Below are 26,355 nucleotides of genomic sequence, written 5' to 3'. Positions count from 1 at the left end.
CCAATGGATCACCTTGCATTTGTCCACATTAAACTTCATCTGCCATTTGGATGCCCAGTCTTCCGATTTCCTAAGGTCTTTCTGCAATATTTCACAGTCCGCACATGTTTTAACAACCTTGAATAGTTTTGTATCATCTTCAGATTTGATCACCTCACTCGTTGTTCCGATTTCCATATCATTTATAAATATGTTAAATAGTACCGGTCCCAGTACAGATCCCTGCAACACTCCACTGTTCATTCTCCTCCATTGAGAGAAATGACCATTTAACCCTGCCCTCTGTTTTCTGTTTTTCTGGCTTGTTTTTAAATGTGTTTCTTTAGTAACAAGAAATGGGTTTTCTTTCCTTTTCCTTTAAAATCTTTGTTCTCCAGCTTCAGAGTTTCTCATGTCTGATTTCACGATGTCTCTAATGAATATACAACCCACAAAAAGTAACTACAACTACTATTATTTTATTCAACTTTATTAGAAAAATTATCATTGAAAAATCTTCCACAGCTTTAATCTAATTATCTTCCCCTTGCTGCTTATATCAAAACACATCCATGCTAATTCATCCCAATTATTCACACTCATCCACTATGATCTCACACTCATTCTTCTGAAGGACTAAGGAAAATACCCATACCAGCTGCATACTACTTAAACAATATGTTTCTTGCAGCTTCATTACTAGAGATGGGATGGGAATAACTAGTGAGGTAATTAAATTCGCCGATGACACAAAATTATTCAGGGTCGTCAAGTCGCAGGAGGAATGTGAACGATTACAGGAGGACCTTGCGAGACTGGGAGAATGGGCGTGCAAGTGGCAGATGAAGTTCAATGTTGACAAGTGCAAAGTGATGCATGTGAGTAAGAGGAACCCGAATTATAGCTACGTCTTGCAAGGTTCCACGTTAGGAGTTACGGATCAAGAAAGGGATCTGGGTGTCGTCGTCGATGATACGCTGAAACCTTCTGCTCAGTGTGCTGCTGCGGCTAGGAAAGCGAATAGAATGTTGGGTGTTATTAGGAAGGGTATGGAGTCCAGGTGTGCGGATGTTATAATGCCGTTGTATCGCTCCATGGTGCGACCGCACCTGGAGTATTGTGTTCAGTACTGGTCTCCGTATCTCAAAAAAGATATAGTAGAATTGGAAAAGGTACAGCGAAGGGCGACGAAAATGATAGTGGGGATGGGACGACTTTCCTATGAAGAGAGGCTGAGAAGGCTAGGGCTTTTCAGCTTGGAGAAGAGACGGCTGAGGGGAGATATGATAGAAGTGTATAAAATAATGAGTGGAATGGATCGGGTGGATGTGAAGCGACTGTTCACGCTATCCAAAAATACTAGGACTAGAGGGCATGAGTTGAAGCTACAGTGTGGTAAATTTAAAACGAATCGGAGAAAATTTTTCTTCACCCAACGTGTAATTAGACTCTGGAATTCATTGCCGGAGAACGTGGTACGGGCGGTTAGCTTGACGGAGTTTAAAAAGGGGTTAGATAGATTCCTAAAGGACAAGTCCATAGACCGCTATTAAATGGACTTGGAAAAATTCCGCATTTTTAGGTATAACTTGTCTGGAATGTTTTTACGTTTGGGGAGCGTGCCAGGTGCCCTTGACCTGGATTGGCCACTGTCGGTGACAGGATGCTGGGCTAGATGGACCTTTGGTCTTTCCCAGTATGGCACTACTTATGTACTTATGTACTTATGTACTATCGTTTGTATTTTTCATATGTTAACAATTGTGACACTACATCAATATATATCAATGATGACTATCTTATCCAAATATTAGCATTATTATGATGTAGATGTCCATCAGATATTGCACTTTCAAGATGACCAACTTAGTCAATACTTATAGCATGTATGTCCATCAATGCATCTAAAATTCCTTATGGCCTTCAGTGATTGTGTGAGAAACTTGTGTCCCCCAGCTTGAATCATTTGCTGTGCTCTTACAGCCAGGCAGCACTCTTTTCAATTTCAGTGCTCAGTAGTTCAACCATTGAAGCTGGCGTCAAACCCGACGCAGGCGCTGCATTTCACCAAAATGCGTCGTCAGGGGTTTAACTATATGTAAGAATAACACAGCGTGGAAAAAACACATACACTATACCTCCATCCCCTCTTAAAAAATAAAATACAATAACCTTCTACCTTATTGAATATTCTAACCTTCTTTCAGCTACATAAACAGAGCAAACCACTAACAGGAATCAGAAGCAATGGCGCTATGCTCACAAAACGCCAGAGCATGCGCTGTAAACACAACCTACATGTTTTAAAAGTGCCTTGAGCATGTCATGTTCATATCCCTAGCCATTCCACTTCTTTGTTTAAACCCAATGGACTTACTGTTTTCCATTCAAAAATCAAGCGCTCTTTAGAAAACACTTTTTGCATTAGCTTACCCCCACTATTCATGTCAAATTGGATCAAAACCACAAATCTCAAATCTGAAATCTCATGTTTATGCATCACAAAGATCAACAAATGTGAACTCCTCCACATATATCCAGAATTGTCTTATAATTACTTGCTTGTTATACTATTACTAGTAAAAAAGCCCCGTTTCTGATGCAAATGAAACGGGGGCTAGCAAGGTTTTCTTCTGTGTGCATGTGGGAGTGTGTGTGTCCCTGCCCTCTGCCCTCTCTCCCTTCCCCTCTGCTCTCTGTCCCCTCCCCCCTCGGAGTCGAGTCCTTCAGTGTTAAGTTTCCTGTTCTGCTGTGTTTGTGTTACAGAGATAGTGAGGGCTTCTGCCCTCTCTCCCCTCCCCCCTCTGAGTCCTTCACTGTTACAGAGAGAGCAATTTGATTTCCTGTTTTGCTGTGTTTTCCTTCACGGTTTGTGTTACAGAGAGAGCGAGGGCGGGGCAGACACTCATGGGGAAACTGGATATCTCTCCCCCTTCACACTTCTGGCTGGAGGCTTCATTTAGAACGTTGGTGGTGCCTTTTATATATAGAGATTATGCTTTATCATTATCATGTACCCAAGATACTTCTGTAATACTAAATGTCTATTTCCTTATATATTTCTACCATCCATGATGTATTGTGAGCCTGCAAAGAGGTGGGAAAATGTGGGATACAAATGCAATAAATAAATACCCAATGCTCTACTAAAGGAGTCTCCAATTTGGATAATCTAATATTACTTAAATGTTGTGCTAATCTATGCTTGATCTTCTTAACTGTCTGACCTATATACCAGAGTCCACATGGGCAAACTATAGCATATATAACCATATCTGAATTGCAATCAGTTTTAGATCTCAAAAGATTGTTTTTACCTTTCGTTTGATTTGGAATAAGGGTCCAACTCGTCTCCAAAGCATTTTGGCAAAATGTACAGCCCTTACATTTGACACGTTCTACTTCATGATTTTTAATTCTATTCACTGATAATTTCTTCCCTATATTCTGCCCCCTTGTGTATGCAAAATGTGTCATATTTTCAAAACCTTGTTGTATTCTCAATATGGGCCAATATTTGCTAATAATGTGTTTTACCATGATGGACCAAGATCCATATGACAAACCTTTGTAAAGACCTGTTACAACCCCCACCACCACCTTTATGTCTGATAACCATCACAAAGAGATATGCACTGTCAAAATACACAATATATTTCTCTGAAACTCTGCAGAAAATTACTGACCTGTTCTGAGAAATGCCCCACCTCGGTCCCACCCGGTCTTTGACTTCTAGAATACAAGGAATTATATACCACCAGGCATAAATCTTATTTGTAAGTAATCCTCGGGTGATGCTGTACTGTATATGATAACTAAAGCTTGTTGGATACCCTGTCAGATGGTGTTTTGAACATCACTAAATATAGACATTGTATTGTCTATATTAACAAAATGAAAATGGTCTGAGTAGCTTTTGCCGTTAAACCTGGGTGAAGGCGTAGTTCACCTATTCACAAACTCTGTATATCTCAGCAGTTCAGGGTCCACTTAACATTTTCAGACACATTGTCTATAGCAGAACCACTCACAGTTTCAGAATCGTTACCGGCCACATACTCATTACCAGTGGTGTCCAAGTCCAAAGATCTGCTCTCGGTTCTGGTATCATAGCGCTCCCTCTTTCCTCGGGAGGGTGACTTGTGAGTATTCCTCTTTTCTCACTTGTTCGCTCCTGTTGTTTTCCCACATGGTTGGATTTAGCTCTGTTAGTCTGGTTGTGAGCCCTTGATCCCAGGCCTAGGCCTAGAATAGGTGTTAGGCCAAGGCCGGGGTGAACCGAGCAGGTGCTACACACTACCCCAGCTACCAAGTCCTGCACACACACGCAGCAACCAACTTGCACCTCCAGAAAAGGGAAGATAGGGCGTTCAGGTGGGCCTCACGGCCGATCGGGAACCCATTTACTCAGAATTCAAGCATTCGGGCCTCACGGCCTAACCGGAACTGACTCATATGTAGGGAGGGGAGAAAGAGGAAAAAACAAGGTGGTCTCCACGAGAACTAGAGCACCAGCACACCTACGGTGCTGGCTAAGGACACATAGGAAAAGGAACTGACAGACGTATCTACAAGAAACACAAGGCAGTGCCCTAGGCAATCAAGGAGAAAAGGAAGCACACACAGAAAAACGTCAAGTAGTACCCCATGGCACACAAAGGAAATGAGGGACTGCGAAATAAAGATACTGTAAGCAGAGACCCTCAGTGGACAGGAGAGGGAAAAGTCAGCAAAACGGAGTGTGGTGCCTAACACCCCCCCAGCACAGAAAGGAACAGTGCTCATCAATACAGAAGATAATTACAGCAAAGAAAGGACTGACAGTCACAAGGGAAAACTGCACCAAGCAGACAACTGCCAGAAACAGAGAAACTCTGCAGACAAAGGGTTAAACCAATCTCAAACACACAGCTGCCAGAGGCAGGGAACACTGCAGACAACGAGCTAATCGGAGTACAGGGAAAGAGCAAACAAACAACCCCCACAGGGAGAAACAAAGGGTCCCGAGCCTGCTACAAGGGCAGGACATACAAATCAGAATACAAACACAGCAACAAAGGGTAACTCTGAAGGAAGGGGAACCGAAACAAACAAACAAACTGGAACGGAACGAGGTAGGAACTCACCACACAGCACCACAGCCAAACAGAGAGAATCCCAGGTGCAGAGTAGAGAGGTAATTAGCACACACTAGGAGCAGCCGGAAAACAGAGACAGAGGAACAGAAACTGCAAGCAAGGTAAGGAGTAATCAAACCCCACGAAAGCACAGAGCTAATAGCTCAGACAGAGCGCAGCTAAGGCTTCAGCAGAACAGGAATAACGCCAAAGCAGGGGTTGTAGGGAAAGGTAAGCTTAAGTAGATCAGACTGACATCAGCTCAGCCCCTGACAGACCAATCAGGAGCGATTCCAAGCATTCCTCTGTTTGACTAGCAGAATTCTAACAGAATCATAACAATCTATAGGCTTGACGTACCGATTTGGTTGTGTCGGTTGCCCATGATCGGACTGCTGCAGATGTCCAGCCAACAATATTTCACCAGCCAGCTCTTTTTCTTGATCAGTTGGGATAAAAAGTAGAACATCATGAAACTAATGAATACAGCCTATTGTCTGCAGGTACTGGCTACCAACGGGGAAGGTTTGTAAAGATGGCCAACAAGATGGCTGTCAGCATCGCAATGTATGGAAGCCACGTGGGACAGAGATACAATCACCATTTTAGTAAGACTATCTAAAACCATGAGAAAAGATGTGAAATCCGTAAGTAAATAACCTTGAAATAGGATGTAAAAACTGTTCTTTTAAAAACCTAAATGTTTACTTTTATGGTTTGCCGAACTGCCGCTCTGAATAAGGTATCCCTTTGAACAGTAGGGGGATGATCGGTGATCGCAGCGCTGTTCGTATCCTATCCTCTTTTCTCGGTGCTAGCTGTCAGTGTTTCACCAGCCATCTCTTTTTCTTGATTTGCGGAGTAAAAAAAAGTAGAACATCATGAAACTAACGAACACATGGCCTATCGTTCGCTGGTACCCGCAGCCGGGGGTGGTGGGTTAATCAAGATGGCCGCCAACACAGCACTGTGCGGATGTCACGTGACCGCGTCTACATACACCATTTTGTAAGATTAGCAGATGCCACATGGCATCAATTACAAGTGCCATTTTGTGAGACTCTGCAGCTATATCAAGCATAATGCAAAATTGTTATTTCCAGACCTTAAATGCTTACTTTCTTGCCATGGTAAACCACTGAGATGCGTGAGACATTTCTTTGAACAGTAGGAGTGATCGGGGATCACAGCGTTATTTGTATTCTGCGTTGTCAAAATACACAATAGATCATCACATTCATCTAACTTTTTATTTTAATTGTTTTAAAACAAAGGTTTGAGGACCTGCAAAATACACGGTCACTTTGTGGTAGCTGAATCTGTTCATCTGTTGTAAACATGTTCTAATAGTATGCGTGGCGGGTTTTTGTGGTAGGTTTTACCATTGTTATCCCCAGACCCTGTTACACAGTGTGTTCTCCCTTCATAACACATAGGCCTTGTTTAGCAAATTAAGGGTCATGTTATTTTGTGCAAAGAGACAATGTAATGTTTTTAAAATCTTACTGTATCACTGTCGCTGCTCTCTGTAAATTCCATTTCTGTGTTGTGGAGGTTTTTTTTAGTTTTAAAATCTAATAAAAGATCACGCAGACCTGACTCCAGCCATTCCATTCCTTCTGACACAACCCCTGGTTCTGCAGTAGCCTAACCAGTTGTGGGTGGGTGGGTCAGGATCATAGGAGCCAACTTTTCAAAATTATTGGGGGTGCTAAGCCCAATGGAAATGACCCCTCCCTGGACACATACAAGGAATTTTCTCAATATTGGGGGTTCTCAAGCACCCACAGCACCCACAGCACCCACAGAGTCGGCTCCAATGGTAAGGATAAACATGCCTGTGAGGAATACGATTGGACAGTGGTGAAGAGGCCTCCACTCCCCTCCTCTGTGACACCCCTGCCACGTGGGATTTTTTTTGGCCACTGTCCGAAATGTCAGTTGTGACCAGATGTGCTGACATAGTTTTATGATTTTTATTATTTTGATATATGCTTTTATTCAATGACCGTAGCCTGCGCAGGCCATGATCTACACTTGTACGCATTGTCTGTGTTCAGCATGTCCCAAAGTCTGAAACAGAATAGACATATTGAGAAATGCACACTTTTGTAAAAGGAATCAAGTTTTCTTTCAATATAATACAGTGTATATAATTTATATAATCCCTGTTCTTCAATCAGTTGACCAAACTATCTAGCTGTTTAATAGGATTAGTTGCTGATTTTACACTTTCGATGAGGTCCATCAGTGTTAATAGTTTCATTAAAAAGCTATCAGTATTTCAATTTTATACCCAGCTATCAGAATGACACCTAGAATACGCTGTAAGCACAGTCTCTCGCAAAACGCTCCTAGTTTCTGCGCTCTGACATCAGGGTGCCAACGTCAGGTGCTTGTGACCTAGATTGGCCACTATTGGAAACAGGATACTGGGCTAGATGGACCATTGGTCTGACCCAATATGGCTATTCTTATGTTCTTATGATTTTGTTTTATTAATTTTATAGTTAAATCCTTTTTTATTGACATTGACATCATAATTTTACTTTCGCAATTTTAAACAACAACATTATATCAATATCAGAACTTTGACTTTATCCCCTTAAAACTTTGCATCTCCCTTCTTTACTCCCATCTTAAACTTATACTCTAACTTTACAGAGTTAACTACTATACATTCTTGTAGCAAGTGTTAATTCGTGAATTCAAATGCTGTCCGTGACTATAGATTGGGGAAGGCTTTGTTCTTATACCTTTCCCAATCAAGCAGACCTCGCTTCCTAACATATTCCTGTGAACCCCTTCTCCCCCATCCCTCCCCTTTATTCCTCTTCCCTTGTCTCGTTCATTGCTCCCTTCTCAACCAATCACTCCCCTTAATCCTTTTAATCTTTTATGACTTTAAATGTTCAGTAAATGTCCTCTTGCTGCAGGTGTTAGGGTCTGCCAAAATGCTGACCATCGCTGTTGAAATCTTTGGCCGGTCTTTGTGTCTAGTTTTGTATTTTTTACTCTTTCCATTCTCATTAATTGAATCATCTGTGCTCTCCACTGAGTTATCGTGGGTGGCTTCCCAGATAGCCATTCTGTTAGTATCACCTTCTTTGCCACCACTGTTGCCCTTTTTGCAAAGTCTTTGAATCCTCTGGGCGCCGGAACTGCAACGTTTATGTGGTCAAACAGTAATTTGCAATCCAGTTTCCACTGTATTCCCCACATTTGCAAAATTGTTTGAAGCAATGTTTTCCAAAACTTGCTGATGAGGGGGCATGCCCAAAACATGTGTCCCAATGTTGCTCCCACTAAGTTGCATTTTGGGCACTCTCCCGCTGGGGATAATCCCATATGAAAAGCTCTCCTTGGTGCTATGTACATTCGCAATGAAAACTTGTATTGTAATTCCCAGCACCAAGTAAAGTTTATGTAGCTCCTCATTTTTCGGACGTGATTTTGAAATGTTTCTGTCTGTATATTTATGCCCAAATCTGAGGACCAGGCCTTTGCCAGCTGCGCAAAATTCAGTTCCGCTGCCGTGTCTCTAATATGTCTATGATAGGTTGACAGCGGTATTTTCTGTTGAGCTGTCAGTGAATATGCCGTTGATATTTCCTCTTGGACATCCTCCGTCAGGTTTTGCCACTTCAGGCTGTTTACATAATGTGACAACTGATTATAATGGAAACTGTCTGATTTAGGAAAAGAATATAAGCGTTGTAATTCCTCAAATGTCTTTAAGCGTCCCTCCTCTGTGAGCAGCTGGTATAAATAAAAGATTCCTTTCTGCTGCCATCTTTTAAACGTTGAATACATGTCCCCCGGGGGGAATGCTGGTTTTCCACATATGGAGATAAAAGGAGTGGCCCGTGCTGAGAACCTATGAAGCTTGCATATCCATCGCCACACTTTCTTTGCTGTGGATAATATTGACGTTTTGTTTTATTAATTTTAAAATCAAACTTCTCCTACAGAGTATATGAATTACTTCCAGTCAAAAAACTGCAGATCTTAATATGTTGCTTATAGACAGTTTTCATTTTTCATTTAAATATAAAACAAGAGGAAAAGACCTCAAAAGACCCTCGATGCTCAAGTGAACTAGTCACTGACACATTTTCAGCACACATAGGGCCATTATGTCATTGGCCAAAAACCTCCTCAAAAGTTTTACTTTATCTTCAAAATTAGTGACAATATCAAACTCTGTGTTCATAAACGTGCATAGTAACATGGTGCAAACCTTTGACCCCCACCCCCTCAAAAAAAAAAATTAAATCATTAGAGCAACTTAGGTTAACTTATGTGGTCCAACCCAACATATCTGTCGGATCCTTTTCAAACTCTGGAATTTGAAAAGGATCCGATGGATAAGTTGGGATGGACCACATAAGTTAAGCTAAGTTGCTCTAATGATTTAATTATTTTTTTGGTCAAAGGATTGCACCACGTTACTATGCACTTTTATGGACACACAGTTTGATATTGTCACTAATTTTGAAGATAAAAAAGTAAAATTTATGATGACATAATGGCCCGGTGTGTGCTGAAAATGTGTCAGTGGAGTCTCAACAGCCATAGCCACTCAGCTAGGTGAAAGTAAACAAAAGAATGTTAAGTCCTTTTCCCTTCACAGGCTTGATAATCAACTAGAGTTGCCAAGGGAGCCCAATTTTTGAGAGGGGGATTTTGGGACACACCACCAGATTCACCCACTTCACTTCCTGGCTCCACCTCCTGGCACCCCTCACTTCCATAGTCTTTTCTTCCTCCAGTTCTCTTATAGTACCAACAAGCTACCTTCCCCTCTGTCAGCAGCAGGAGACACCTTAATAAAATGTCATCTCTTGCTGCCATGGGACCAGTCTTGCGATAAGAGCTGTGAGATTTTGAAACTGTTATCATGAGACTGGTCCTGCGGTAGCAGGAGATGACGTCTTATTACTGTGTCTCCTGCTGCCAACGGAGAGGGAGCAGAAATGCGAATGGTGGCGTATCCCAAAACTGGAGATTTGCCACCACTATGTTGGAGATATCAGGCCAATAAATATAGGGTTTTTTTTCATGGGCCCCAGCCATGTCGTACACCAAATCTGGAAGATGTACATTCTGAAGGCTGACATATTCTAATCAGTATATAGAAAATAAAATTCTTTTTATATCCCTTTGTTGTCTGTCACTTTATTTTCCTAATTGTGCTGTCCCAGTCTCTCATTTCTGCTTTTCTCTTAGCTCTCTTGCCATGATCTCCTTGTCCGTTTTGACATTTCTTTTCTCTCCATGGTCACCATCCATCTTCCCTTTATGTTCCTAACCATCCTTTCCAGCATCTTCCCTGTTCCTGCTCCTGCCTCTAGCCTCCTACCATGTTCAGCATCTCCATTCTCTGTCCCTATTCTTGACCTATCCAGCATTGCTGTTCTGTGTCCTTATTTGGCTGGCATCACCTCTCCATGTCGAGCATTATCCCTCTGTGTCCCTTATCCCCACCCATGTTGAGCATTGCCCCTCTGTGCCCCTTATCTCTCCCATGTTGCACATTACCCCCCCTCACTTTTCCCAAATTCTCTCGCACTACTGCCCCCCCTTCCATGATCAGCATATTTGTATTTCTCTTCCTCTCCTCCCATGAGGCAACATATCTCCTTGTCTTTTCTTCCCTCTCTTCCTTCCTCCATTCCACTCCCCCAACCTTGGGAGAAGCATGTGTCCCACTCTTTTCCTTCCCTCCTGTTTCCCTCTCCCCAGTCCTGGGACCAGTATGTTGTCTTTTCTCTTCCAGACCCTTCTCTGGGTTCAATATCTCCCTGTCTCTCCTCCTTTCTTCATGCCTCACGTCCCTGGAAATCCAGCGTCTTCTCATTCTCTCTTCTGTTCCCACTTCCCCACCCTCTGTGGATCCAGTATGTCCCCTGCAGGTCCTGGTATCATTCCCTCCAGCCCCCCAATCCAGCCATCTCTCACTCCCTCTGACCTCTAAGCTTGCGTTAGATCGCCGGCGATGGCAGCACTTCACCCGTGTTGTCTCCAGCCAGCCTGTGGGACCTTTCCCTCTGCTAAATCCCAACCTTTTGACGCATCTTCCTGTTTTCAGAGGGCGGGACCTGAGAGAGGAAAGGTCCCACAGGCCGGTTGGAGACAGTGCGGGTGAAATGCTGCCATCACTGGTGATCTAACATAAGCTTGAAGGTTATTGAGAGTGAGAGATGGCCGGACTTGGTGGGGGAGGGGGTTGCAAAGTGGAGGAAGAGAGAAATGCCAGATTGCAGGAGGAAGGAAGAGGGAGAAGAACACAAATGCCTTCCTGCTTGAGCAGGAGGTTTTTCACCCCAGTGGGAGTACAGGAGATGAGGTGTGAAAGCAGGAGTCTCCTGCTAAATGTGGGAGACTTGGCAAGTCTGGCTAAACTTCAGTATAGAAGTCTCTTGCAGTTCGGTTATAATCTTGCTGCAGCCCCATCCTCAACTGGGCTCCACAGTCTCAGTATCCAATAGACTTTGCGTTCAAGGTTAACCAAAACCAGGCCTCCAGGATTAGGATTTCACAAAGGCCCAAGGTAAAACTTGGCGTACCTGCATTTAGTTCCACATCTGCAGGATTATGCCTGATTCTGTGATTCTCACTCACTTCTGTGTGCACCATCTTTTCTCCTTCCTCCAGACTTCCTTTTCCACCTGAATATGAGAATGCCTTCAGGTCTGTGGTTCTCCTTTTTGCTGACATACTGTTCTATTCTCTTCAGTCACCACACTGGAGATCTTAATACTTGGCTAGTTCCAACTTATGGGCAAGTTTGATCTTGGCTCCAGTAGAGCTCTCAGTCTAGGCTGCCATCTGATCATGTGCATAAGTACATAAGTATTGCCATACTGGGCAAGACCTAAGGTCCATCAAGCCCAGCATCCTGTTTCCAACAGTGGCCAATCCAGGTCACAAATACCTGGCAAGATCCCCAAAAAAGTACAAAACATTTTATACTGCTTACCCCAGATATAGTGGATTTTCCCCAAGTCCATTTAATAATGGTCTATGGACTTCTCCTTTAGGAAGCCGTCCAAACCTTTTTAAAACTCCGCTAAGCTAACAGCCTTTACCACATTCTCTGGCAACGAATTCCAGAGTTTAATTACACGTTGAGTAACTTCCTCAACGTAACTTCCTCTGCAAACTGCTTTTGAAAGGGAAATTCTGCTAAATCTTTCTCTTTTTTTCAATTAAATCTTTATTAGACCTTGAAATACACAATGATACATCAATCTAATTGCAATATGACACATCTCTCCACAAAACAGTTAACACCTATATGTTTATGAATGATTTGGTGAATTGGTAAATTATGGGAAATCCCATTTCACAAATATATAAAAAGAAAAGAAAACAGAATGTTATTGAATGAAAAGGACAGATCCCAGGTACACCAGAAAACATACACACCCAAAACTAACTTTAGAAAGCCACAGAGGAAAGCAGAGGTGACTAAAACTTAACAAATAAAAACTGTAACTTACTGTTGCTGCTGAAAGGTTCACCAGAACTAACACATATTAAAAGTCACAGCAAAAAGATGGGTCTTGAGTTTTTACTTAAGGATTGCTTGGCTCGTAAGTCTAGAGGTAAATTTCCAGAGGTAAGTGGACAGGAAGAAAAAGACAGAGGATCTCATAAATTCCTAACGAGCCTGAGATGGAGAAGGAAGAACCACTCTATGATCATTGAGAGTTTGTAACAGTCGTGAAGAGGAATAAGGAATTGTAAAACAAGATAAGTAATCTTGAATACAATCATATAAGGCCTTGAACATTAGAGATAGAATCTTGAACTGAATGAGGGCCCAAATGGGAAGCCAGTGCAATTTCAAGAAAAATAGTCCCGGTGCCTTGTGCTGCACAAGAAGTGAGAAGTTGTATTTTGCAAGGATTGCAACCATTTTAGACTAAATTGAGGGAGCCCTTCATATGCGATATCACAGTAATCTAGCCGGGTGGTGACAAAAGCATGGTAAATAGTGTGCAGAGACTTCATATCCAAATGATGACGAACGGAAGAAATTTGACACAAGCTACAAAACCCTGAGGACTGATGAGATCTCATGGGCAAACATTAAGTGAGAGTCTAACATGACACCATGATGTCAGAATGAATCTACTGGAGTGATCGAAGCACCTGAAAAAATTAGAGACTTGGAAGTTACGGGAATGTGAACAGTAATCATTTCAACAGTAATCACAGACATTGTCTTGTCCAGGTTCAAAATTAAACGATTATCCTTCAGCCAAATTGCTGCCACACTGAGGCAGACTCGTAGAGGTCAATGGAGTAGTGTAGAAAAAAAGGAAGGATTTAATCCACATAAAAATATGCAGATATATCCAGAGGTTGAACTAATGTTGCAAGGGGACTAAGGAAGATATTGAACAAACGTGGTGACAGGATAGAACCCTGACGGACATCACATGATAAAAAAAACTGAGAGGTATTATCTGACATAGACACTGAAAAAGAACGACCTGAAAGAACAGAGGAGAACCACTCATAGACTTGACCTGATATCCCCAAAGTTAATAACTGTCGCGTTCCCGAGGACCTTGGCATACGGTCAGGCTTCTTCCCCGGAAGCACTGGGTTCATGAGTCCTTGGGCCACTACCGTGGAGTGGCAGCGGCAGGCAAGATCACCTTCAAGGTAGAGACGAAACAAGACTGGACCGGAACCCTGGACTGGAGTTCTACACAGGAATACACAGGACTGGTGCGCACTGGAGTGGAGCCCGCTGGACTGGAACACACTGGAGTGGACCGACTGGAACATACAGGAGTGAAACCCGCTGGACTGGAACCCACGGGACCGGAACCCGCTGGACAGGAACACACTGGACCTAGGCTTCATCTACGCTTAGCCACCTTTCCCCGAGGGTTGAGCCCTCAGGTTCGGGCAGCCGGCAGGGCTTACAGGAAAAACCGGAACTGGAACTTGCAAGCAGGAACAGCAGGAATTAGGATACAGAAGTGCCCCCAGGCACCTAGGCGAAAGCAAGGCAGACAGGCAGGGAATGTCCGGGTTCCGGCAATAGGCAGGTTCAAAGTAATACGCTAAGCAAACACAGGAGAACTGGTAAAGCTGTACACAGGCTAACAAGCAAAGCTGTGCCCAAGCTAACAAGTCAAACACTAGAAACAAACACTAAGCAAACACAGGAGATCTAGTAAAGCTGTACACAGGCTAACAAGCAAAGCTGTGCCCAAGCTATCAAGTCATACACTAGAAACATACACAAGCAAACACAGCAGATCTAGTAAAGCTGTACACATGCTAACAAGCAAAGCTGTGCCCAAGCTAACAAGTCATACACTAGAAACATACACTAAGCAAACACAGGAGAACTAGTAAAGCTGTACACAGGCTAACAAGCAAAGCTGAGCCCAAGCTAACTAGTCAAACACTAGGAATTCACACTGAGCTGAACAATGTGGCAGTGCACAGAGCACTCTACATACCAGGGCCCTTAGACGAAATGCAAAGGCCAGGGCTGCAGTCTCCAAGTGATTAATAAAGCCCCTCAACACCAGAGGCACAGCTGCTGCAATCACCTTGCATCCAAACAGAGGCTTGACACTCAGAGAAGTCAGCCCACAGGAAGAACAAGCGGGAGCCATCTTGGATACTGGCATAGAGAAGTCGGCAGCCATCTTGGAAGAGGCATAGCCCACACAGGTGAGGTTCAGTAGGGCAATCAGCACACAGAGCCAGAGAGAAACTAAGACAGACACAGAGACAAGCAGAAGCCAGCATAGCCACTGACTCCCAGAAACAGGGTAAGTATGAGGTGGTCACGGCCACAGACGTGACAATAACCTTCGTAGAAGGCGTGAATGATTCACCGAGTCAAAAGCAGCAGATCCAACGAAACCAATAAAGCAATAGAACCCTTATCCAAGTGAAAATGTAGTTCACTGAGAAGAGATGCAGTGGTAGTTTCCGTGCTGTGACCAATACGGAATCCAGACTGATGAGGGTGTAATGCAAAAATTGACTCAGCATAAGTAAGGAGTTGATCAAAGACAACCTTTTTAGTCAGCTTGGAAAGAAACGGTAGAGTCAAAACTGGGCGGTAGCCAGATGGTAAAGCTGGATCTAGACCAGACGTCTTCAACACTGGACAAACAGCTGCAAATTTCCAAGTGGGTGGGACACATCTTGGATCAACTAAGAGTGACCAACTGATATGCCAATAGGGAAAGACTAATGCTGGAAATCTTCAACTAACCTGGAGGGACAGGATCTAACTTTGATGGGGCTGTATTCCTGGATGACCGGAATTTCTTAAGTGCAGCAAGAGCAGGAAGATAAAATTCATACCAACAAGATGACAAAGAATCAGGCTGAGAGGAAGATTGAGGCAGCAAATCAAAGGCTAAAGGAAGGTTCTAAATTAGAAACTTTGTCTGCAAAAAACTGAGCAAGAGCATGCACATTGGGGACTACAATTGAGGAAGTAATGGAAGACCTGATTGAGGAAATGAGCTTGGAGAACACATAAAACAGATACTTTGCAGGACTGGGAGATGACTTAATTTGTTTAGAGAAATAAACCCTCTTCGCTTTGTCAAGTTGCAACAAAACATTTTTAAATTGAGACTTATATTGAGTAAGGGAATCTAAGGTCTTAAGCTTGTGCCAAATACATTCGGCCCTGAGCAACTGTCTCTTAAACAAATGGAGACCCTGATGATACCATGAACAGGATTTCCGAGATGAAGGACACATACTTTAAAGGAACCAAATGATCTAAAGAAAGAGCAAGAGAAGAATCCCAACATGAAACTTTCTGATCATGTGGCACACCAGAAAAATGGTCTGGAAATTTAAAATCTGTCAGTAAGAGAGAGGAGAGATCCAGATGAGACAAGTGTCGGGTCCAGAAGCCTGAGGTATTTGGCTGTAGATGGAAGATCAGGAAACAGGATTTGGAAGGACACAAAATAATGATCCATCCAGGGTAATGGTAAAGAATGGAATCTAGATAGAATAAGGGGAGACAGGCCCCTAGAAATAATTAATTCCAGGGTATGACCTCCCAAATGAGTTGGGAAAGAGATGTATTGTGAAAGCCCAAGATCATTCAAAAATTGAAGAAAAACAAGAGAAGGAGGGGTTGGGACATCAATATTCAAATTGAAATCCTCAATAATTAGAAGAGATCTAATATTAGCATCCACAATAGTCTGATACATCAGATCCTAATCAAGAGCACTGAGAGATGGTGGGCAGTAAAATATGAACAGAACAGTAGTGGGTTTAACCGACAGTTCTAAAGCCATCTCCATTCCCGTGGTTCTTCTGCAAGTTCCTATGAGTAGACCTTCTTTTAGAAATAGCCATCAAATCTCTCTGTAACCTCTACCCACCAGAAATATCCCCATTGTAAGAGTTTTTCTTTTGAAAATCCTACTAGTGGCACTGTATTGTAGGAGTATTTAAACCACATGCATTGCATGTACAAATATACAAGTTAACTCAATGAAAAACAGGTGTGTGGCTTTGAAAATGAAATTTTTGTTCTCTTGCTTTTTGGGACCAATATGAACCTAGCCCCCAGTGCCTCCATATGGATGTTAACTGAACAAGATTGAGACATAGGCAAACTAGGCACCTACCTAAGGCTAAAATATTTGAGAGGGGCCTTCTGGATATGCTAATTCAGTGACTCTTATGGCAGGCTTTTGATCTAGCCAGCCGAAAGAAGAGTTGGAGGAGGGGGAGGGGCAATAGAGTCATTACCAGCTGTGGATGTCTGTCTGTTCCCTGTGCACCTTGTGCAATGTCTTCAGATCAGTAGGAAGAAGCACCGAAGAGCGCCTCTTACCTTCTGCTGTCTTCTTTGTGGCTTTCCTATGCAATCAGAACCACATATGACCCTATTTATGAGGGTCTTAAAATTTACTTATATTTTAATGGGGGTCCAACACACTTGTTTACCTAGGGCCACCAAAGGGTTAATCCTGCTGTACAGATATGCAAGCCTTCTGTTGGGAAAGCGCCTGTTTATCCAAATATATCTCTTTGAAATTTGCTCCTAGTTTGACACATCAACCTTATTCTTAAACCCATATGACATATCTCATTCACTAGAGAGATCTTAAAATTTAGATGAACTAAAAAGGAAAGATTTGCAGTCATGGGTGTGTATTAGTATTAAAAGTGCTGTTCAACATATTTTTCAAAATTGCAAATTTGACTTGTAACTGTTATGTATCTGTCTGTAAAGAATGAACTATATTTTCAAAGCTTAATGAAATACATAATATAGGAGGTTATCCAGCTTATTTTCGAAAGAGAAAAACGCCTATAGTGCGACCTAAATCGGGAGATAGATGTTTGTCTCGCAAAGGTGCCCAAATCGGTATAATCGAAAGCCGATGGCGTTTCCAACTGCTCTCCATCATGGAAACGAATAAAGTTGAAGGGGGCGTGTCGGAGGCGTGGTGGAGGCGGAACTGGGGCGTGGTTATCAGCCGAGGAGAGATGGGCGTCTTTAGCTGATAATCGAAAAAAAAAAAGGCGTTTTTACCGTGATTTTGGGTCACTTTTTTGGACCCTTTTTTTTCACGAACAGGTCCCAAAAAAGTGCCCCAACTGCCCAGATGACCACCCTTTCCTGTGTTAGCCACGTTAGACAACTTAGTTCTTCCCTTGAATGTGGCTGAATGAGGGCATTGTACAGCATTCTGCCAATTCTGACCTACTGCTCATCTCAGTACCAGGGAGACTCGTTGCCAGTGGGGCACGACCTCTGATCTGCAGTTAACTGTGAGTAAAGGCGGTTATTCCAATAAAGGACGTTTTCGTAGAGATTAGTCTTCAGGTGTCAACTGGTGTGCCAAGGTTATATAGCAGCAACCAGTCCTAGAGGCCTGCGTGTATGCAGGTCCCTGGAGCACTTTTAGTGGGTACCGCAGTGCACTTCAGCCAGGTGGCCCCAGGCCCATCCCCCCCACCTGTAACACTTGTGCTGGTAAATGGGAGGCCTCCAAAACCCACTGTACCCACATGTAGGTGCCCCCTTCACCCCTAAGAGCTATGGTAGTGTTGTACATTTGTGGGTTTTGGGGGAGGAGGGTTGGGTGTTCAGCACCCTTGATAAGGGAGCTCTGCATGTGGGAGCTTTTTCTGAAGTCCACCGCACTGACGTAGGGTGCCCAATTGGTGTCCTGGCATATCAGGGGGGTGAGTGTACTACGAATCGTGGCCCCTCCCATGACCAAATGGCTCGGATTAGGACGTTTTTGAGCTGGGCGTTTTTAGTTTCCATTATCGCTAAAAAAACAAACAAACGCCCAGCTCAAAAACGTCCATTTTTTTCGAAAATACGGTTCGGCCCGCCCCTTCACGGACCCGTTCTCGGAGATAAACACCCATGGAGATAGGCGTTTCCGTTTGATTATGACCCTCCACGTCATGTGAAACCCACTTTGAGGGAATTTCCAAAACTGTGATGTAATCCATGAAAAATTATGTGCAAGGGCCAGCTTGGAGGCAATGTTGAATACTGCCATCTGGAGGAAATTGGGCTTTGCTTCTTGGGTTGCACAGGTCTGAGGATGCTACAGGAACAGTGCTTACAGGCCTGAGGAAGGTAGGAAATCACAGTTGGGCTATGGTGATGCCTAGAGACCAGATTTAAGGCTCATGAGGAGAATTCCGGGAGGTGTCCTGGACTGAAGCTGAGGGAGGATATATATAGGAGGCAAACTCCAGGGGTAGTTGTGAATGAAGCTTTATAGTGTCAGATACATGTGATATTTTCCTAAAATGTTATTTTTCTTTCCACCAGTTTTCTTAAGTTTATAAAAGAAACCAACCATTGTCATTTTCCCTTACAGAGCATAGCTGTTAATATAAAGGATCCAAAGGCACCAAGAATTATCAAAGAGGTAGGTGAAACATTGAAAATCAAGTTTCTAACCTTTTAAACTGTTTTTTTTCCTGCATGCTCATTGAAAAGTATTGTGAAATTTGTTTTTTAATGTATAGGGAATTAGGCTTTAATTACTCATCTTTCAAAACCTGAGCTGAAGGTGAGTTACAGTGGGTCTGCTAGCAGCAGAAGTCACTACAAAAATTAGAGTTTCAGTGGTATTGGTGGTTTTTTTCAGTTCTCAATCCTCTGACTCTTCTGTGCACATATCCTTCTTGGCCTCTTCAATACAAAGTGAAGCTTATTAGATTGCACTATCTATGTCTATGTTGTGGTTTGCCTCCCTCCCTCTCCCAGTGTTTGAATAGCTACATTAATTCTACCAAACGTGATATGGAGCCAGGATATTAGATGCGTTCTAGTTTTTAAACTTGAAGTGAGGACTGGCATGGGAAGGAGGCAGATTTACAATATTTGTTATAGGAAATGACCGAGACTCAAACTGAGAGTCTAGACAGAATGTTACTTACACTTCTTTGTTTTGCTATAATATTTTTGTGGTTTTTCTGACTCATCGTTGACACTTAAGCCATTTTACAGCTGTGTGCTGAATTCAAGACTTTCTCCGAGATCTTTTTCTCCCAGTTCAAGACATTGCTCATCATTTTTCTCTACACTGATTTATCTGGTTTTTACAATGTCAGATTGGGTACACTGTCAAAAGGCAAGCATTCCATTTAAGAATGAAGCCCAATGTTAAGATCTATGGGGTGTCCATGCGGAATTTTTCTTTTTGTGGTTTTTAATAGTTGGAGATTATATCAGTATCATCTTTCATATATTGCAGAGAGGGTGGCAGTTGGGTGTTCTAGTTGGTATGGAAGTGTTCCTTGAACTGTAGATAGCAGAAGTATGGTTCCAGCATGGCACAAAATTGTATGGTCTGTGTACATAAGTAGATAAGTATTGCCATACTGGGAAAGACCAAAAGTCCATCAAGCCCAGCATCCTGTTTCCAACAGTGGCCAATCCAGGTCACAAATACCTGGCAAGATCCCAAAAAAGTACAAAACATTTTATACTGCTTATCCCAGAAATAGTGGATTTTCCCCAAGTCCATTTAATAATGGTCTATGGACTTTTCCTTTAGGAAGCCGTCCAAACCTTTTAAAAACTCCATTAAGCTAACCGCCTTTACCACATTCTCCGGCAACGAATTCCAGAGTTTAATTACACGTTGAGTGAAGAAAGCTTTTCTCTGATTCGTTTAAAATTTACTACATTGTAGCTTCATTGCATGCCCTCTAGTCCTAGTATTTTTGGAAAGCGTAAACAGATGCTTCACATCTATCAGTTCTACTCCACTCATTATTTTATAGACCGCTATCATATCTCCCCTCAGCCGCCTTTTCTCCAAGCTGAAGAGTCCTAGCAGCTTTAGCCTTTCCTCATAGGGAAGTCATCCCATCCCCTTTATCATTTTCATTGCCCTTCTCTGCACCTTTTCTAATTCCACTATATCTTTTTTGAGATGCGGCAACAATAACTGAACACAATATTCAAGGTGCGGTCGCACCATGGAGCGATACAAAGGCATTACAACATCCTCATCTTTGTTTTCCATTCCTTTCCTAATAATACCCAACATTGTATTTGCTTTCTTAGCCACAGCAGCACACTGAGCAGAAGGTTTCAACGTATCATCAACGATGACACCTAGATCCCTTTCTTGGTCCGTGACTCCTAACGTGGAACCTTGCATTACGTAGCTATAATTCGGGTTCCTCTTTCCTACATTCATCACTTTGCACTTACATTAAACGTCATCTGCCATTTAGACGCCCAGTCTCCCAGTCTTGTAAGGTCCTCTTGTAATTTTTCACAATCCTCCTGCGATTTAACGACTTTGAATAACTTTATGTCATCAGCAAATTTAATTACCTCACTAGTTACTCCCATGTCTAGGTCCTTTATAAATATGTTAAAAAGCAGCGATCCCAGCACAGAACCCTGGGGAAGCCCACTAACTACCCTTCTCCATTGAGAATACTGACCATTTAACCCTACTCTCTGTTTTCTATCTTTTTTTTCTTTTAACCAGTTTTTAATCCACAATAGAACACTACCTCCTATACCATGACACTCCAATTTCCTCTGGAGTCTTTCAAGAGATACTTTGTCAAACGCCTTCTGAAAATCCAGATACACAATATCAACCGGCTCCCCTTTATCCACGTTTGTTCACCCCTTCAAATAAATGTAGTAGATTGGTGAGGCAAGATTTCCCTTTACTAAATCCATGTTGACTTTGTCTCATTAATCCATGCTTTTGAATATGCTCTGTAATTTTGTTCTTTATAATAGTCTCTACCATTTTGCCCGGCACTGAAGTCAGACTTACTGGTCTGTAATTTCCCGGATCTCCTCTGGAACCTTTTTTTAAAAATTGGCGTTACATTGGTCACCCTCCAATCTTCCGGTACCACGCTTGATTTTAAGGATAAATTACATATTACGAACAATAGCTCTGCAAGCTCATTTTTAAGTTCTATCAGTACTCTGGGATGAATACCATCCGGTCCAGGAGATTTGCTACTCTTCAGTTTGTAGAACTGCCCAATTACATCCTCCAGGTTTACAGAGAATTCATTAAGTTTCTCCGACTTGTCGGCTTCGAATACCATTTCCGGCACCAGTATCCCACCCAAATCTTCCTCGGTGAAGACCGAAGCAAAGAATTAATGTAATCTCTCCGCTAAGGATTTGTCTTCCCTGATCACCCCTTTTATTCCTTGGTCATCTAGCGGTCCAACCGATTCTTTTGCCGGCTTCCTGCTTTTTAATATACCTAAAACAATTTTTACTATGTGTTTTTGCCTCCAACACAATCTTTTTTTTTGAAGTCCCTCTTAGTTTTCCTTATCAGCGCTTTGCTTTGACTTGACATTCCTTATGCCGTTTCTTATTATTTTCAGTCGGTTCCTTCTTCCATTTTCTGAAGGATTTTCATTTAGCTCTAATAGCTTCCTTCACCTCACTTTTTAACCACACCAGTTGTCATTTGGTCTTCCGTCCTTCTTTTTTAATACGCGGAATATATTTGGCTTGGGCTTCCAGGATGGTGTTTTTGAACAGCATCCACGCCTGATGTAAAGCTTTTGACCCTCGCAGTCGCTCTTCTAAGTTTTTTTTCACCGTTCTTCTCCTTTTTTAAAGTTAAACACTAATTTATTTGATTTCCTATGTATACTTACTTCAGAGCTAATATCAAATCCGATCATATTATTATCACTGTTATCAAGCGGCCCCAGCACCATGACTTCCCACACCAGATCATGTGCTCCACCAAGGACTAGGTCTAGAATTTTTCCTTCTCTCATCGGCTCCTGTATCAGTTGCTCCATAAAGCTGTCCTTGATTTCATCAAGGAATTTTACCTCCCTAGTGTGCCCCGATGTTACATTTACCCAGTCAATATCGGGGTAATTGAAATCACCCATTACTATTGTGTTGCCCAGTTTGTTTGCGTCCCTAATTTCCTTTAACATTTCTGCAGCCATCTGTTCATCCTGGCCAGGCGGACGGTAGTACACTCCTATCACTATCCTTTTCCCCTTTACACATGGAATTTCAATCCACAGTGATTCCAAGAAGTGTAGACTTGGTGGGGCAGAGGCAATGTTCTGTGCAAAGACTTCTTTGTCTGCGGAATGTATGGTTGTACAGATTGATATTGATACAGTTTGGGGTGTTTGTGTGGTCCAGATATGATAGAGGTCTATAAAATAGTGAGTGGAGTGGAACAGGTAGATGTAAATCACTTGATTACTCTTTCCAAAAATACTAGAACAAGGGGGCATGCAATGAAGGTACAAAGTAATAAATTTAAAACAAATCGGAGAAAATATTTTTTCACTCAACTTGTAATTAAACTCTGGAATGAGTTGCCAGAGAATATGGTAAAAGCAGTTAACTTAGTGGAGTTTAAAAAAGGTTTGGATAACTTCCTAAAGAAAATTCCATAAGCCATTATTAAAATGGACTTGGGGACCACGTCTGCAGCATAATATATATTGTACTGTTTTGAGATCTTGCCAGGTACTAGTAACCTGGATTTCTGTCTGTTGGGGAAACAGGATGCTGGGCTTGATGGACCTTCGGTCTGTCCCAATACGGCAACGTTTATGTTCTTATGTTCAGTGTGGCACAAAAGAAGCTAGATAGTTTTGGATATGTATAGATAGCTGAAAGCTGCTATAAATATGGCAACTGATCTTTATGCAAGTAAAGTAAATAAAAACAAGAGAAACAGGAAGCCCGTATGGTTCTCTATACAAGTGTCTGAAAAAATAAGGGCAAAAGAGGCTTTGTACAAGAAATACAGAAGAACGCAAGGGGATGATCACAGAAAAGATTATTGGATTTAATTTGAGCAAAGAGGGAAATACGGCTATCGAAAGCATGGGCAGAAGAAAAAATGGTTAAAGATGTTGAGAGAGGTGATGACTTTTTTTTGGATATATTGGGGAAAGGAGAAAAGATTAGAATGGAATTACAAGACTGAAAGATACTGAGAATGGCTATGTGGAGAGTGATGAAGATAAAGTGAATGTGCTAAACAATTATTTCTCTTCTGTGTTCACGGAAGAAAATCCTGTAGAAGGACCGTAGTCGGCTGCCAATAGAGTGGATATTACACTGTTCATGGAAGAAAGTGTTTATAAACAGCTTGAGAATCTGAAGGTGGACAAAACTATGGGCCCGGATGGTATACATCCCAGGATACTGAAGGAGCTCATAGAAGTACTTGCGGGACCTCTTAAAGATTTATTTAATAGATCTTTAGAGATAGGAGAGCTTCCATGAGATTGGAGATGAGTGGATGTGGTCCCTCTTCACAAAAGCGGAAACAGGGAAGAAGTGGGAAACTACAGGCCGGTAAGTCTCACGTCGGTGGTAGGAAAAATAATAGAATCGCTGCTGAAAGAAAGGATAGTTAATTTTGTTGAAGCCAATGGGTTACAGGATCCGAGGCAACATTATTATTATTATTTATTGCATTTGTATCCCACCTTATCCCACTTATTTGCAGGCTCAAAGTGGCTTACATAGTTTTTTTGCACACAGTTAATCCTGGATGTCAGGTACAATTATTGTTGTGCAGAGATTAATTAGGGGAAGAAGGAAGGAATTTAATAGGTATATTAGACGATGGGTTTTCAGAGGTGGATTAGTACAGTTCTGGGTTTTCATTGTAGGCTTTGTTGAAGAAATATGTCTTGAGAGATTTGCGAAAGATAGTTGTTTCATTGATTGTTTTCAGGTCTCTAGGTAGTGCGTTCCATAACTTTGTGCTCATGTAGGAGAAGGTGGTATCATGCGTCGTCTTGTATTTTAGTCCTTTGCAGTTGGGGAAGTGCAGGTCAAGAAATTTGCAGGATGATTTTGAGGTGTTTCTGGGAGGTAGGTCCACAAGGTTTACCAAAGGAAAATCCTGCCGAACAAATTTCATTGACTTGACTGGGTGACCACAGAAGTGGATGAAGGTCGTGCGCTAGATGTAATCTACTTGGATTTCAGCAAAGCCTTTGATATAGTCCCTCATATAAGACTCGTGAATAAGCTGAGAGGGCTGAACTTGAGGGCTGAACTTAGGACCCAAATTGATGAACTGGATAGGAAACTGCTTGACTGACAGGTGACAGAGTGTGGTGGTAAACGGAATTCACTCAGAGGAAATGAAGGCAAGTAGTGGTGTGCCTCAGGGCTTGGTGCTGGGGCCAATACTGTTTAATATATTTGTGAGAGATATTGCTGAAGGATTAGAAGAAAAGGTTTGTCTTTTTGCGGATGACACAAAGATAGCCAATAGAGTGGATATCCTCAAGGGAGTAGAAACCATGAGGAGGGATATCCAAGCATTAGAAGAATGGTCAAGGGTCTGTCAGTTAAAATTTAATTCAGTATATCTTATTTGGGTTCAAAATCTATTCTCTGATATCTTATAAATATTCCAAAAATTTCTGATTATATACCAGTGTAATAATAATTATATTCTACAATAATATCAAAGTATGTTTTTATCGTACTCAGAGTGAAAATAGTGCAAAACACCACATAAAATGGATACCAGGTCAGGCACTTAACTGTCAGACATCATTGCACCAATTCCCTCTGTACCGACCATTCAACATAGAAAATGTGTTCAATGATTTAAAGTCCATTGTTCTTAAATGAATCCTAGATTCAGTGTTGATAATTAGTAATAGTAACATAGTATATGATGGCAGAAAAAGACCTGCACGGTCCATCCAGTCTGCCCAACAAGATAACTCATATGTGCTACTTTTTGTATATACCCTACTTTGATTTGTACCTGTGCTCTTCAGTGCACAGACCGTATCCCCGCCTCCCAACCACCAGCCCCGCCTCCCAATCACTGGTTCTGGCACAGACCGTATAAGTCTGCCCAGCTCTATCCTCGCCTCCCAACCACCGGCTCTGGCACAGACCGTACAAGTCTGCCCAGCACTATCCCCGCCTCCCAACCACCAGTCTCGCTTCCCACTACCGGCTCTGGCACAGACCGTATAAGTCTTCATGCTAATTATAATTATATAATTATAATTAGTAATGCTAAATATAAATGTGTCAATTATTATAACATGCCATTCCTTATTCAGTACTCTATTGACATCTTTTGAGGGAATGATGTCGCCAGTATGTAGTTATTCCAAAAACGAAATGTTGGTTTCCAAGTTAAGTTCATAAATAGTGAATTAGAGTAATTAATGTTGCATAATGTCGCTCCCACTGCTAAACAGACTCTGTTCCTTTTATCTTGCTGCACCATATGCCTGGAATAGACTTCCTGAGCCAGTATGTCAAGCTCCATCTCTGGCTGTCTTCAAATCTAGGTTAAAGCCCACCTTTTTGATGCTGCTTTTAACTACTAACCCTTACTCACTTGTTCAGTACCCATGTTTTATCATTCCCACCTTAGTAATTCCCCTATCCCTTATTTGTCCTGTGTGTCTGTCCTAATTAGATTGTAAGCTCTGTCGAGCAGGGACTGTCTCTTCATGTCCAGTGTACAACACTGCATATGTCTAATAGTGCTATAGAAATGATAAGTAGTAGTAGTCCCTCTGCTGTTGATGTTGCATAATGTTGCTCCCTCTGCTGTTCCCAGTTAAAGTTTAATGCCAAGAAGTGCAGAGTGATGCACTTGGGGTGCAGAAATCTAAAAGAGAGATACTGGATAGGAGGGGAGAGATTAGTAAGCGTGACTCAGGAAAGGGACCTTGGGGTGATGGTGTCCGAGGATCTGAAGGTGAAGAAACAATG

General features: G+C 42.2%; 1 protein-coding gene across 1 annotated transcript in view; it reads left to right on the top strand.

Moving 5' to 3' along the window:
* The window catches only part of SUGCT (succinyl-CoA:glutarate-CoA transferase), a 1,092,618-nt gene that overhangs the window by 37,005 nt on the left and 1,029,258 nt on the right, over positions 1-26,355 (top strand). Inside the window, exon 5 of the mRNA XM_030203879.1 lies at positions 18,974-19,024. Coding sequence (XP_030059739.1) covers positions 18,974-19,024 — 51 coding nt within the window. The remainder of the gene's footprint in view (positions 1-18,973; positions 19,025-26,355) is intronic.

This window comes from Microcaecilia unicolor, chromosome 1 (genome assembly GCF_901765095.1).
Source record: "Microcaecilia unicolor chromosome 1, aMicUni1.1, whole genome shotgun sequence".
NCBI lineage: Eukaryota > Metazoa > Chordata > Amphibia > Gymnophiona > Siphonopidae > Microcaecilia > Microcaecilia unicolor.
Note: the sequence above shows the minus strand (reverse complement) of the source record. Positions and strands in the feature narration are given on the sequence as shown.